Source organism: Pelophylax lessonae, assembly GCF_965119305.1.
Source record: "Pelophylax lessonae genome assembly, chromosome: 1".
NCBI lineage: Eukaryota > Metazoa > Chordata > Amphibia > Anura > Ranidae > Pelophylax > Pelophylax lessonae.
The window spans coordinates 54,937,861-54,952,419 of record NC_138768.1 but is presented as its reverse complement, the minus strand read 5'-3'; the positions used below and the strand labels follow the sequence as shown (position 1 = coordinate 54,952,419).

Sequence of the window (14,559 nt, the reverse complement as noted above, 5' to 3'; positions counted from 1 at the left end):
AGCACATGGAAGGTGCTGCTCCTTCTCTTCCATTCACAAGTTGAGGGCGTGTGAGAGGCGTGACCAATCAGCAGGCGAGATGGGGCAGAGAGATCTGCTGATGGTCATGTGACCCGAGCCGAAGTATTAACCAGCCGCTTCTCCTTCCCTGCATTCATTCAATGAGAAGCAGCCGCTGGACACCCCCATACATTGTACCACCGAACTCCTCCTCCACACACAGGGATCCCTCTATAGAGCCGGCAATGAGGATGTGGGTCCGGGGTTCTGTGCCTGGTGCTGACTGTACTGTCTACAGAGGCTTCTCTGCTGGCTGAGGAAGGATTGCTCAAAGGTGAGTGGAGGGAAGGGTATGGAGGTGTCCTCACCAATGGAGGGAAGGGTATGGAGGTGTCCTCACCCCCTGGAGGGAAGGGTATGGAGGTGCCCTCACCCCCTGGAGGGAAGGGTATGGAGGTGCCCCCTCACCCCTGGAGGGAAGGGTATGGAGGTGCCCCCCTCACCCCTGGAGGGAAGGGTATGGAGGTGCCCCCTCACCCCTGGAGGGAAGGGTATGGAGGTGCCCCCTCACCCCTGGAGGGAAGGGTATGGAGGTGCCCCTCACCCCCTGGAGGGAAGGGTATGGAGGTGCCCCCTCACCCCTGGAGGGAAGGGTATGGAGGTGCCCCCTCACCCCTGGAGGGAAGGGTATGGAGGTGCCCTCACCTGGAGGGAGGAGGAGGAAGACTCTGCTGCTGGGGAATGAATGGAGGACACGTGGCTCTGTCTTCCAATCACTGGATGGCCCATAGAGGCTGCATGGGGGGGGGGGATGTTATATGCTTTCCTGAACTTCTTTACATATTGGATTGGTCCAGTGCCTGGGCTGAGCTACACCATGGCTTCTGTAGGTGCCATAAATCAGTGACTATAGACTATGAATGTATCTGTCCTATTCTAGTTATTTGCTTGCTTTGTTTGTATAGATTTTATATAGTTTGTGTAGTAACTCATTCTTAGCTTGCCCCCCCCCCCCCCCCCAGTTACTTACAGCCCATAGAAGGGGTCCATGAGCTGAGCTTCGCTCTGGCTTCAGGAGGTGCCATAATAAATCCCCAATATGGATCTGTCCTCTTCTAGCTGATTGCATTCTTTGCTGAATTGTGTGTGTATGTGTATGTATATATATATATATATTGTATTCCAATAACTGTAGCGTGCTCCTGAGTTTCTGGCTGCCTATTTGTTCACTGAGCTTCTGGAGGTGCCATAAATATTTTTATATCTGTCAGTCTTCTAGTTGATTGCTGGCTTTGCTGAACTGTTTTGTATGTTTTGGGTTTTTATTTGTTTATTTTGTGTGTAGTAACTCAATAGCTTGTGTCGCTTCTGCCCATTGATCGTGTGACGTGTCAATTGCCTGAGCTGGGCTACATATTGGCTTCTGGAGCCATCAATGTTTATTTCTGTCTGTCATCTAGTTGATTGCTAGCTTTGCTGAACTTTTGTGTATATATTCTTCTTTTTTTTTTTTTTTTTTTTTTTTAGTTTTTGTGAAGTAACTCAGTAGCTTGTCTCTGAGTTGGCTTCTGCCCATTAAATAGTGTCCATTGCCTGATCTGGGCTACATTGCGGCTTCTGGAGGAGCCATAAATGGCATACATATAGTACACACCTCTGTCTTGGTGCTGATCCTATTCACTTATGTCAGCCACAGGCTTGGCAATTTTGATCTATTTGGTAATTGAAATGTTGGATGTGCCCAGCATGCTTCCCTCCAAAAAAACAGCTAAGCATGCAAATGCAACCTTCATCAACAGTTCCTATTGGGAGAGTGACCTTTATTTAAGGTGTATAATGACAGTCTCTCCTGATTCGTTTGTTTTGTGTGTTCTCCATTGAAAACTAGAAAGAAGTGCACAACACAAGCATAAATATATAGTATATATTATTATTATTATTATTATTATTATTATTATTATTATTATTATTATTATAAAAAAAATAATAATAATAATAATAATAAGGTTTTTTTCTTTTGTGATCTACAAGCTCAGACTAAAACCTAAACAGTTGCATTGTCCCTAAGCTACCTAGTTTTTATCTTATTTTTATCTTATTTTATGTTCATTATCTGATCACAACCCTTCTTCTTTTTTTTTTTTTTTTTTTTTTTTTTTTTTTTATGACTATAGCAAGAAATGTATTAATAGTTGCTTTCTTTATGTATTAATAATTTTATTATTTTGTATACTTTATAATTTTGATCCATTTTTAATAATTTATTATTGTTTGTGTGTGTATGTATGTATATATATATATATATATATATATATATATATATATATATTCATTATTTTTTAAATATTAATAGTTATTCAATTTTTAAACATTTTGTATACTTTGATCAATTTTTATTAAAAAAAAAAAAAAAATATATATATATATATATATATATATATATATATATATATATATATATATATATATATATATATATATATATTATAATTTTTTTTTTTGTGTTGGACCAGCATTAATTTACCAAACTAGTCTTAAGCCCCGTACACACGTACCGATGGTCGGCTTACAAATGTTCCTCTTTTCTCCCCGGGATGTCGGTGTCTGCTGAAAAGTGCAAAGACAGCACAAGGACAGCACAAGAATTTTTTCCGCCGACTGCAGAAGTGATGTCATGTAATGGTTAACTTTCCCTGTGTTTTCTATTTTCTGAGCATGCCCAGTCTTGCAAATCTGCGGTCTGTCGGCCGAATTCTGTACTGACAGGCGAACAATCGTCCGTTCTGGTGTCGGCATACATATATTTTCATGTTTGCACGAAAGACTTTTGTCCGCGGATTGTGCGCAGACATCTGTCGGAGGCACCATACTAACACGCGTACAATCGGCAGATCCTTCGTCCACCGACGTTTGTATGCCGACGATCGGTACGTGTGTACGGGCCTTAAGTCTCCAGCTTGTCAACATCTAATTCCTCTAACAGTTATTCCCCCTCCCATCATTAAATACCAGCATTTCTATATTTTTGTAAACCATTTGTTACAGGTGCAGTCAGAACGGACTAGGCGCCGTTGTTCCATTGTTGCAGTTTATCAGGCAGATGTCTCATTATGCAAAACGCCACTCTACCAGGAATGAACACATTGGAAGCTCTATTCTCTGGCGTATTCCGCCAGTGGCTCAGATGTCTTTAAGAACTCAGCATTATTATACAATCTTGAAGCCCCCCCCCCCCCCCCCCCCCATTGTTTAAAAATTGTCATAATTGGACTGCATGCATGCAGTTAGTGGCGTCTTTCTGGCAAAATAAAATGTATGCAAAAAATGTCCCCAAAAAATAAATACATTTTCACACACTTTAACTCCGATTTTTTTCTTGTAACACTCTGTATGAAATAGTTTTCATTGACTTTTCAGAGAGTCGCTTAATGCAAACCCTACAATCATATCTGTTACATTAGGCTGATTTAATAACTGGTTTCTTCAAGCTGAATTGTTTTGAGAGTAAATAGACCATTGGGACTCTCACGGCTTGTGTTCAGTAATTACTGCTTCTTTTGTTTCCGCCTGCAGTGAACTTGATCATGCGGGTGTGTCAGAAAGCATGCTGCAGATTTACATTTCACTTGGACTTCAAATGATGCTTCAAAGATACTTGTCACGTGTTGTAGTACCTAATATTGGCCTCAAGAGAGCAGTGTGGTAGTTTTTTTAGATAATGATACCTACTTACTTGGCTTAGCCTTGGCACCTAATCAGTATTGGATTCTTGTGCGATTTGTTGCAAATTTTCTTGTTCTGGGCTCATCTGCATAGTTGCTTTGAATTTCGCAGTCCCTCTACCCCAAAAAAATGAATGTATGCTAAATTTGGGAGATCAATGCAAGCTTTTTTTTTTTATTTTTTTTTTTTTTTGTCATGGCCCCCATCCCCCCCCCCCCCCCACCATGGAAAACGATTGCATGCTACCCGGCCGAGGACCATGCAGGCTCTTGATGTATCAGTCTTGCCAGCTGTCAAGTGTATGCAATGCTTTTCCGTGTTTGAGTATGCTGTTGTCAAATAATACACACAGCAGAACATGCACCACGCATACTTGCCAACAAACAAAACTGGAATGTTCCCCACTAGACAGGAATCTTTAAAAGTGTATGAAGACCTTTTTTTAAATTTTTATTTTTAGATTTATAATCTTTGCAAGAAAAAAAAAAAGTGTGTGTGTGTATATATATATATATATAATATAATAATCACCTGGCTCAACCAATAAGAAAAAAAAGTAATGAAAACCCAAATATGTATGTGTGTTTTTTTTTTTTTTTTTTCCTTACTTGAAGGTACTAACCATTTGACATGCAGTCTCACTTTTCATTAAAGCTACATGCTTTGGGTATCTATGGGTTGCTGCATGCATTCCTAGGAATACAGCATCTTACGTTGGCCCTCAGATTTAATATTGTATATATCAAGCTACACTGGCACTCTTGTTTAAATTTTTTTTTTTTTTTTTTTAAACCCCTCCAAAAAGCAGGCTTTAATTTTTCATAATGCACACTGGGGTGAAACTTTATTACCTGTTGGCATCAGTTAACACCCCTTTTATACTTGTGTGACTTGGGACTGCAAAGTCGCATGACAAGTTATACCCCGTGATTTCCAGTGAGTTCCATTCATAACTGTGCGACTTCAAGTAGCATCGACTTCAAAGTAGTCTCTGCACTACTTCGGTCTGACTTTGATGCAACTTGAGGCATTCCTTCAAGTCGAGTCAAAGTCACATGACTTTCAGGTCATACAAGTGTGAAAGGGGTCTTAAGAGTGTAAGCTCATGAGCCAGGCTTGGCTTTTCCTATTGTGACTGTATGGTCTCCCTCTTTTTGTTATAAAGTGCTATCCAAACTGTTGGCGTTCTATAAATCCTGTATAATTGACCTTTCTTCATTTGCTTCTTGTAGATGACACAATTACCAACTTACTGAAAGATGCCGATGAAGATCTGGCTGCCAAGAAACCCCATGTCCAGTTTAATGCCCGCTTCTCTTCCAATCCTGATGAAGGCTGCTACCTGGATCCAGGGAATGACGAGTGCCTGCAGAACTGCAATTACAACACCTCTGCCAAGACCTTCATTGTTATCCATGGGTGGACTGTGAGTACTTTTCTGTGAACAATTGGGAGTCCTACTACTTAGTATTATACAGTGAAAGCCAGTCTCTTTCCTTTGATCCATGCAATCAGATGCTAAGTATGTATTGGCAAATCTAAGATTGCACAAGAAGGAAACCTGTTTTGGTGGTTGGTTGATTTTTGTTGTAACCCCCCCCCCCCCCCCCCAAGATAACATTGATACAATGTCCTTCTTTATGATGCGCGTGGTTCCAGACCCTGCAAATTAATAAAGTTAGAATCAATGATGATTAAACAGTTACTTTATGAGCTTGTGTCCACCATCTTGTATCACTGCGCCCTATGTCGGCTTGTTTTCACCACTATGTGAATGTTTAGACCAGCCATTCTCAACCTTGTAACCATGGAGGAACCCTTGAAATGAAATAACTCTTGTTTCAGGGAACCCATTCCAGTAACTACTATATTAGCAGCTCGTAATACATTAGCCTAGTAGTCGGTGGGAAGAATGGTTCTTTCATTGGTGGTCAATGGGAAGAATGTTCCCCATACAATAGTGCAAAATATCATTGGTGTTAGTGCTTTCTTCTCAGAGAGAGAGAGAGAGAGAGAGAGAGAGAGAGAGAGAAAAACTGCTCATGCTTAAGGAACCCTTAGCAACTTCTGGAGGTACCTTTTTTTTTTTTTTTTTTTTTTTTTTTTTTGGGTTCCATGGAATCCTGGTTGAGAGGCTGGTTTTGACCCTCACATAGGCAGCAATTAAAGGTTTCTTCATTGGATTTAACAATACACCAAAACCCGTTCACATGGATTACCTTGCGGGCTCCCTTGCTTAGATCCGTCTGTTTTCAGGACTTTCAATGTTTATTAAAATGGCCCTCGTGCATTGTGTGATCTCTCCCATAGCTGTGATTTTTGCAGCTGCTGGAGGATGTAGAGAAAGGGAATGGTTTGGTGACTCTAAAAGTCAATTGTCACAAGTTGTACATAAGACTTTTTTTCAGTTGGGGGTCAATCACAGGGATGTAATAAGAGCCACAGGGCAACATGGGATTTATCACAGGTCCAATGTGCAATGCAAATCAGTCCTTCCAAGTTGTAGGAACTGTATTTATTACAGAGCCTAAATGCTGATTATTAGTCAAGTCTCTTAAACCTCAACTATCCAACTTTTGTGTTTGTTTGGGAGACAAATGACTTATGTGCATTGTGTACAGCCTCTTCTGTTCAGTCAGTGTTTCATTATTGTAGGACGTAGACTTGTGCCAACTTTCGCTAAATCCCCATGTTTTTTTTTTTTTTTTTCTCCTCTTCAGATGAGTGGGCTCTTTGAGAACTGGTTGCAAAATCTGGTTTTGGCTCTTCAGGAGAGAGAACCATTTGCCAACATCATCGTGGTGGACTGGATGTTTCTTGCCCATCAGCTGTACCCAGATGCTGTTAATAACACAAAGTTTGTTGGAAGCGAGACTGCCAGACTGATGGACTGGTTACAGGTAACTTACCTTTTGGTGTGGAAGTCCCTTAAATTTGGAAACCAAAATTCCCATTAGGGCCAATGGTAAACCCCCTGTCAGGTTGTTGTTGTTGTTAATAATAATAATATTATTTTTTTTTTTTTTTGTGTCCCATTGGGAAAAATCCTTTATTTTCTCTCCCAAAGGTGCAACCACAAGTTAAATCTTCCACTGGAAGGGTTATTGACCCTCTTAGACCATTGTGACTGGAAGGGTTATTGACCCTCTTAGACCATTGTAACTGGAAGGATTATTGACCATCTTGGACCATTGTAACTGGAACAAGTGTCAACAAGATTTCCTTTTACCTCCTTGTTCTGGAGTCAACTCAAACATTTTGTACTTTCATTGCTTTATTTCTTGGGTATTTCTTGACTGTAGATTACCAGTACAGATGGTGATAAATCTCCCCGGTGGAGATACAGACCACATTAAAACTTGGCAAAGTCTACATTTACATTTTCTCTACATTTACATTTTCTCCACCTAATCTAAAATTCAAAACCGGTTCTCCTGAAGATATTTTACCATTCACCATCCACCCTCTTGCTTATCTCTCTGCTCAATGCAACTTTTCCTTCTTGCCTTTTTTGAGTCTAAAAATCTCAAATATCGGCATTCCCATAGGCAACATTCATTGTGTTGTATGAGAGGGTAAAAGATAAAATTTGGGTCCTTCAGAACATTTTGTTTGGGTCCCTTCTCCTCTTCTTTGTCCACAGATCTGTTCTCTTGACAGTTTTTTGTTGGAGTGAAATCCTGAATTTAGTCTAAAGATTGTCTCGCTACTCATGCTCCTTTCACCATTAAACTAATGGGCCATACACACTATACAGTTTTCTAAGACTTTTTCCTTTAGACTTACCAAAACCATATAATATGAGGTCAAACCTAAACACTTTCAATTTGTATGCAATCTGGCAGGCCCTTGCACTACATAGAAAAGGTAAATCTGAAAGAAATCTAACCACAAAAGTTGTATAGTGTGTATCCAGCTTTAGTTGCCTTGTGCAGCTGGTTCCATTTGTCTCTTGGAAAGGTCACCATGATACCCTCAAGGCTCCTGCACTCCTGTGTATTTTTAACATTCTAGTCTTTTCCTGCTTTAAGCAGTGTTAACCAAATAGGAGTGCTGGACACATTGGTTACAACTTTCAAAAGAGGCCCTTCAGCTGTTTACAGTAGGCCCAAAATTCTCTGTAATGTAGTTGATGGAATGCAACATTTTTTTTGTATATGGCTTTATATTAAGTGTATTTATTAAATAGTCTCTCTATCTTTACAGGAGAAAGCAAATTTGTCCCTCCAAAATGTCCATCTCATTGGGTACAGTCTTGGGGCGCATGTTGCTGGGTTTTCTGGTAACTACGTGAATGGAACAATTGGACGTATTACAGGTATATGATGACCTATGTCAAGCTTCTTCACACCTTTTTTACATGAACATAGTCCTCTGTTCTGTCTTGCAAGTAACAGTATTGTATTAATAGACCAGCCGATCTAAAATTCAAGTTCAGATAATGTGTATATGTAATCAGGGCTTTTTTTCTCAGAGAAAAGGTGCAGGAACCCCCCTTTCTAAGTTACTTTGTGTCTCCGCCCCCTACCCACCTCCGAGCACTGACCCTTGGTTCCACCCCCTTCCAACCTCCGAGCACTAACCCTTGGTTCCAACCTCCGAGCACTGACCCTTGGTTCCACCCCCTTCCAACCTCTGAGCACCAACACTTGGATCCACCCCCTACCCAGCTTCCAGTACAGCCCCTTTTAGAGAATATAGAGCCAAGTATAATTTTGTAGTGGAATGTATGGAATTTGGTTATGATAACAAGAAAAGCAATAACATTGATTTTCTCTCCCCCCCCCCCCCCACAGCCGGCAGCAATAGACCCCCAGCAGCAGCAAGATATCTCCCATCAGCCAGCATCAATAGACTCTCTAGCAGCCAGCAACAGTAGACCCCCCCCCCTCCCCAAACAGTAGATCCCTTCCAGCAACAATTAACCCACAGTATCAAAATATCCTCCACCAGCAACAATAGATTGCCATCCAAAAATAGACCCCCTCCAGCATCAATAGATCCGGCATCAGTAGACCCTCTAGCACCCCTTGCCATGGCATACATTCAGTGCTAGAGGTGCCAGAACTGCGTTCCAGCTGAAAAAAGCCCTGCATGTAATGATACTGGAGCCTCTACAAAACTTTACAATATTGGAAGTAAAATTTAGGCATAATTAACCTTTCTAAATGTATATGTAAGGACAAGTCTGATTATTGGAGGAGAGCAGGCTGAGTTCCCAGCACAGCTAGAGAATGGATAATGCTGTACTCTTATGCCTAGGGTGGTCAGTTTTTAATAGGGGGATTGGCAGGCACACTGGGGATTTTATTCAAAGGGAACAGGGTACATGATCCAGCAGGCACATAAAAAGAAGTCCCCAAAGTCAGTTTTTATGTCTGTACTTACAAGTTCCTTTAAAAAAAAGCTTGTATTCATACCCTACATGCCAGATACTGCCAATGTTTAGAAAATGTGCTACCATCGGGAACCGAGCCAAATTATATATTTTACGTTGTTTTCCTCCTGAATGTTATCCTTTTAATCCTCATTGTAATTTTAAGCTTACTCGCCGCTTTAAACAGATTTAACTGTACTGGTGAAGAATAAAGTCTCTTGTGGGAAACTAAATATTGATCAGATTATTTTTAAGTTGTGCTATTATAGCATTAGTCGTAAGACAATTTAAATATTTTTCTGCATAAAAATCCTATTGAAAGGTTTCGTCCTCTAGCTGCAGGATCCTAAAGCCCAACTCCAGGAAACTTGGAAAAACTGCAGGCACACTCCAGGAAACTGCTTGTTTAGGTCTAAGGGGGAGTAAAAACATTTGCCTGATCCTGCACTCTCTAACAGACGTCCCTCCTTCATGTTCTGGCAGTGGGACTGTCCCTTGGCGTCCTCACGTCCAGTGCATGGACCCCACATTGGTCTTGATGTCAGGACATTGGATGGGAGGAGGAGTATGGGGGGGGGGGTGAAGATGGAAGCTGTGGGAACTGGTCTAGCAGTGCTGAGGATCAGGTAAGAATCTAATTTTCCCCTAGACCTAAATAAGCATTTCTCAAGTTTTCTGGAAATGGGCTTTAGGTTTTCTAACCAACTCTTGAAACAGCAGCAAGTTCTCCCTAGGAACCGCTCCCATAGTGCAGATGACATCACTCCTATCCATGTGTTTTCTGATTGGCTTTCTCAGCTGATTGATGAGATTTTAAGTGGTTGTAAAACTCAGACATGAAATATGAACAAAGCATATCCCTCTATAATGTGTACTCGTCTCAAGAGCACTAAGTGTCATTTCTCTCTGCTGCTTCCTTCCTCTATCAGCATGAGCTGCTTCTTAAAAAGGTTTTCCTAACACCAAGAGAAAAAAGTTAACAGGGGAGGGACCTCCAGCTGACTGACAGCCCCAGCTATGTTCCTTTTTGCTGTGTGGAGGGGGCATTGTATCCCTTTCCTCCAATCAGCTCTCAGAACTCTCATCACTGAGCTCTACAGAGTGTAACTTCAGCTCCTACTTCTGAACTCTCAGACAAGCTTATAAATTTGGGCACTTTGAACAGACTTAGACGCGATGCCTGCAGATAGGTTGTATCTGCCTTGTAGGAGGATTAGTTTATTCACGGTGCATCATCCCTTCACTGGATATATGGAAGGGTTTACAAACCCTTTAACTTGGCTGCTAGTCACAATCCAAAGCGTATATGTTTTTCATTTGCACCACTGAATTGCCAGCAAGGGTAAGCCTAGCTGAAGGCATAAAATATCACCTTGATTGCTTTGAGTTTAGACCAACATCTAGGACCAGTGTGACTTCCGACCTTAAACAGTGATCTAAGCAGCTTCAATGCTGCATACAGTTGTGACTCCTTAGAACACAGCTGGAAATGCAGAACGCCCATCTGCAATGGATTGTTTAAGGATGTAGATAAATACTAGCAACTCTAGTTTATTTACCTTGCATAGTAGAGACCTTTACTTAAAAGGTCGAATGAATCACTAATTGTCACATTTTTTTTCCCCTGCAGGTTTGGACCCAGCAGGCCCAATGTTCGAAGGGGTTGAAGCCCACAAACGTCTTTCCCCTGATGATGCAGATTTTGTAGATGTTCTTCACACGTATACTAGAGAAGCATTGGGTGTCAGCATTGGCATCCAGATGCCAATTGGCCATATTGATATCTACCCCAATGGTGGAGACTTTCAGCCAGGCTGTGGCATATCCGATGTTCTTGGGGCAATCGCTTCTGGCAGTAAGTTTAAGATCTTTTCGCTAATTCTGAATGGAGTTCTGTAATACAACATTTTTGTTGGGTTTTTAACGTGGAGCTTGTATAGAAAGGAGTATGCTACTAGCTGAAGAAGGCAAAATAACTGAAATATAAACTCACTGTGCTGCTTCTCCTTCACTATCCAGTCATAGGCTAATGTCTCATCCTTGACCACCTAATCCTAGAGGAAGGGAGTTATACCAAGCTGGTCAGACAATAGTTTCAGACCCTAATCCAGAATAAGAATGGAGAAAAATCTGAATCTGTATGCTTGTTATGCGGTAGTGGCTCAAGCAGCATTGAAGCTACTGAATCCTTATGACTGCCAGGGAGCTAGTATTTTAGGGGATCAAGGTCATCAATGGTAGTCATCATACTTTTAAATTATTGCCATGGTGCTGATTGGAAAATTAGCTCTGCTTTGGGCTCCACCCACTCAATGGCATCACTATTTCTACACCAGAGTCTATCTTTAGCCTATCAGCTTGTTCTAAAGCTTTAAATGACTTTGGTTTGAAATTTTAATATAATGTATTTTGGTGTTCTCCAGGTATTGCTGATGCGGTGAAATGTGAGCATGAGAGGTCAGTCCATCTGTTCGTGGATTCCCTCATCAATAAAGACAAGGAGAGCTTTGCCTTCCAGTGTACAGACTCCAATCGCTTCAAGAAGGGAATCTGCCTGAGCTGCCGCAAGAACCGCTGCAACGCCATCGGCTACAACGCTAGGAAGAGCACCAGCAAGAGAAACAGCAAAATGTACCTGAAAACAAGGGCTCAGATGCCGTACAAAGGTATGTTGCTGTAGGCAGTGACCTGATTCTGCAACAGCCTAAAATGGTCACCCCCCCCCCCCCCCAAAAGGTCTCTGCACCCAGTCCCGAGATTCGTATTGTTGGCCAAAGTGAAGCATGTACCTCCTTGGATTGGATGTATTGTAGTCACATTGCACTGCATATTACATTTTTTTTTTTTTTTTTTTTTATTTTTTTTTTTGAAGCCGGGTTACCAAAGTCTAGGGAGGCAACCACTGTTTTCTCCCCCTCATTTTCAAAAGAGTCCCTTTTGTGGGTTGGAATTGGCAAAGGAACCAGAAGAACAGTCTTATTTCCATTAATATTTGGATTCCCCCCCCAAAAAACACCCATCTCCCACTTTCCTTCTGTTGTGCAACCTTAGGTATGGGGTATATCTTTAGGATTCTTCCCTGTATAATGGATGAAGGTGAACTTGTGTGGCCAAGGGAAGTAGCTGTAATCCAAGGCAGGGAAATGTAAAGTGGCTTTCCATGGGAATGCAAGGAACAGTGGGACCTGGAAACGCATGGTTTAAGCCCTTGCAGCAAAGAATTAAAGTGGTGCATTAAAAATGGATTGCCAATTAGGAAATTAATTTTGGTTTCTCCATGTCTAATCCAGTTTGGTGTTTGACTTCTACTTAACAGAACCATCTGATCTTGACTAATTATCTAACATCTCATCTTTGTTTTGCAGTTTTCCATTACCAATTGAAGATGCACATATTTGACTACAAGAACCAAGAATCCTCCACAGAACCGACTTTCACTGTCAAACTCCAGGGAACAGTGAATGACTCTGCCCCTCTGTCTTTGACTGTGTAAGTGTTTGCCTACCTGATTGACTTGATTTAAACCCGCCTGTTAGAAAATGTATTTTTAGAGGCTCTTTGCATACAAACTATTGGTCACCCTGTTAGAAGTCATGCATTTTCCCATTTTGAAAATTTGTTCTACTTGGGGGCAAAACCTGTTCTACCAGACTTGGATTTATATAAGTTTGCTCATGGTCTTGGTGTCCAGCCTCTTGTATACAGTGTATACCCCACTGGTAGAGGCCCCAGCTAACTAAGCACAGTGGCCCAACAAGAGTTTCTCTTATGGTGACACTTTTATTTGCAGGGCCACCATTAATACTATGCATCTAACTTTCCTTAGTGGATAACATGCCTTTAAAACTATCAGAGCACACTGACACTGCTGCTAGTGGGCTCCAATGTTCCCTCAAATTTTTTTACTGTGCTGAGCAAATAAAAAAAATTCTGAGCGCAAACCTTTAGACTGAGCAATGGGGGAGGGACGTCAATGCAGAGTGCCCACATCATTGCCCCCAATCAATGCAGAGTGCCCACATCATTGCCCCCAATCAATGCAGAGTGCCCACATCATTGCCCCCAATCAATGCAGAGATGCCAGCGCTCCCCCCGCGAGACCCGTGCACTTACCTCATGGCAGCTTCTCTTCAGTCCCCGCATCTCCTCCGTCCTCCTGCCTCCTCCTTGGCCAATGACATGGGGTGGTTTGCCTTTCGGCCAATCAGGAAGCAGGAGGACCCGCTCCATGATTGGCAAGGAGGAGGATTCGTGTGACAATAGCGAATTTTCATTCGCTAATGTCACACAATGGGCGGGCTCTCGGGGCGCACTGCTCACTACCTTCACCATCTTCACGCGGCGGCGCGGTCTGAATATGTGCTGCGCCGGACCGTCAATTAGACTGCGCGGCCGCGCATGCGCGCAGCTTAAAGGGAACATTGGTGGGCTCCACACTGTACTTTTCTTTGGGCCAATAAGGTTGTGTATTATAGTGATGGGCCAATGAGAATGTGGGAGATGGCAGGTTAGCTCTGATATAAAATTTTCATACTTTGCACCTTGAATTTCAGGGCTCCTAAGTCTTCAAAGGTGTATCCATAACCTGGAACTAGCAGTTGTATTTAGGCAGTAAATGTCTGAAGTTGAGGTTTCTTTGACCATGAATACTTTTTATGTTTAGGCCTGAGAAGATTGGCTACAACTTCACAAACACATTCTTGGTTTACACTGAAGAAAACATTGGTGACCTGCTGTCTATGAAGCTGACCTGGGAAGGAACCAAGCAATCCTGGTACTCCTTCTGGAGCTCCCTGCAGAGTTACTGGTCAGCGTCCAACAACGGTGATCGGGAGCTGCATGTCCGCCGTATCCGTGTGAAGTCTGGAGAAACACAACAGAAGTAAGTTTAGGCCTCTTTTTTTATCAGTGTGTGAAAGCTAAAAGTTTTACTTATGTTGTCAAGTCTATTCCATTATTTGTTCTCTTGCAAATGAATGGGCTACCAAAACCAAGATTTGTAAATGCAAGCCAATTGTTTGTAATCTTATTCCTTTTATTAAAACCTCACCATTCAACAAATGTATGTAATATGTTCTAAATATTATGTTTTAGGTTCACCTTTTGTCTAACAGATCTTCATGCAAGTCGCATAGCTCCTGGTGGTGAGCTGGTCTTTATGAAGTGTAAAGATGGCTGGGAAGTGAAGCCACGAAAACGGTAAGAAATTAACCCAACTATCACTTTATGTGGTTTTTAAAGAATGGTTTCTAGAAATGTTTGAACCAAGTTCAGGCACGTACAATATTGGGGGGGCTGCATAGATAACCTTGGTATAAGCGACAACACTTGCTTTAGAAAAAAATTGATAAATGGTGTGGACGATTTTTAAACCTTTTTTTGATTTGTTCCAACTGCCAAGATCACATTTCTCTTCAAACTCCACTGAAATCCTGATTCAGAAATGTTTACTAGCCGTA

General features: G+C 41.7%; 1 protein-coding gene across 1 annotated transcript; it reads left to right on the top strand.

Moving 5' to 3' along the window:
- Window positions 1-245: 245 nt before the first annotated feature.
- On the top strand, window positions 246-14,303 carry LIPG (lipase G, endothelial type; the record flags this gene model as incomplete). The annotated part of the gene is given in 10 exon segments (XM_082275759.1): window positions 246-260; window positions 262-334; window positions 4,956-5,149; window positions 6,444-6,623; window positions 7,930-8,041; window positions 10,731-10,955; window positions 11,524-11,766; window positions 12,466-12,589; window positions 13,764-13,982; window positions 14,195-14,303. Coding segments are annotated over 10 exon segments (1,494 nt in total).
- Between the last annotated feature and the right edge of the window lie 256 nt (window positions 14,304-14,559).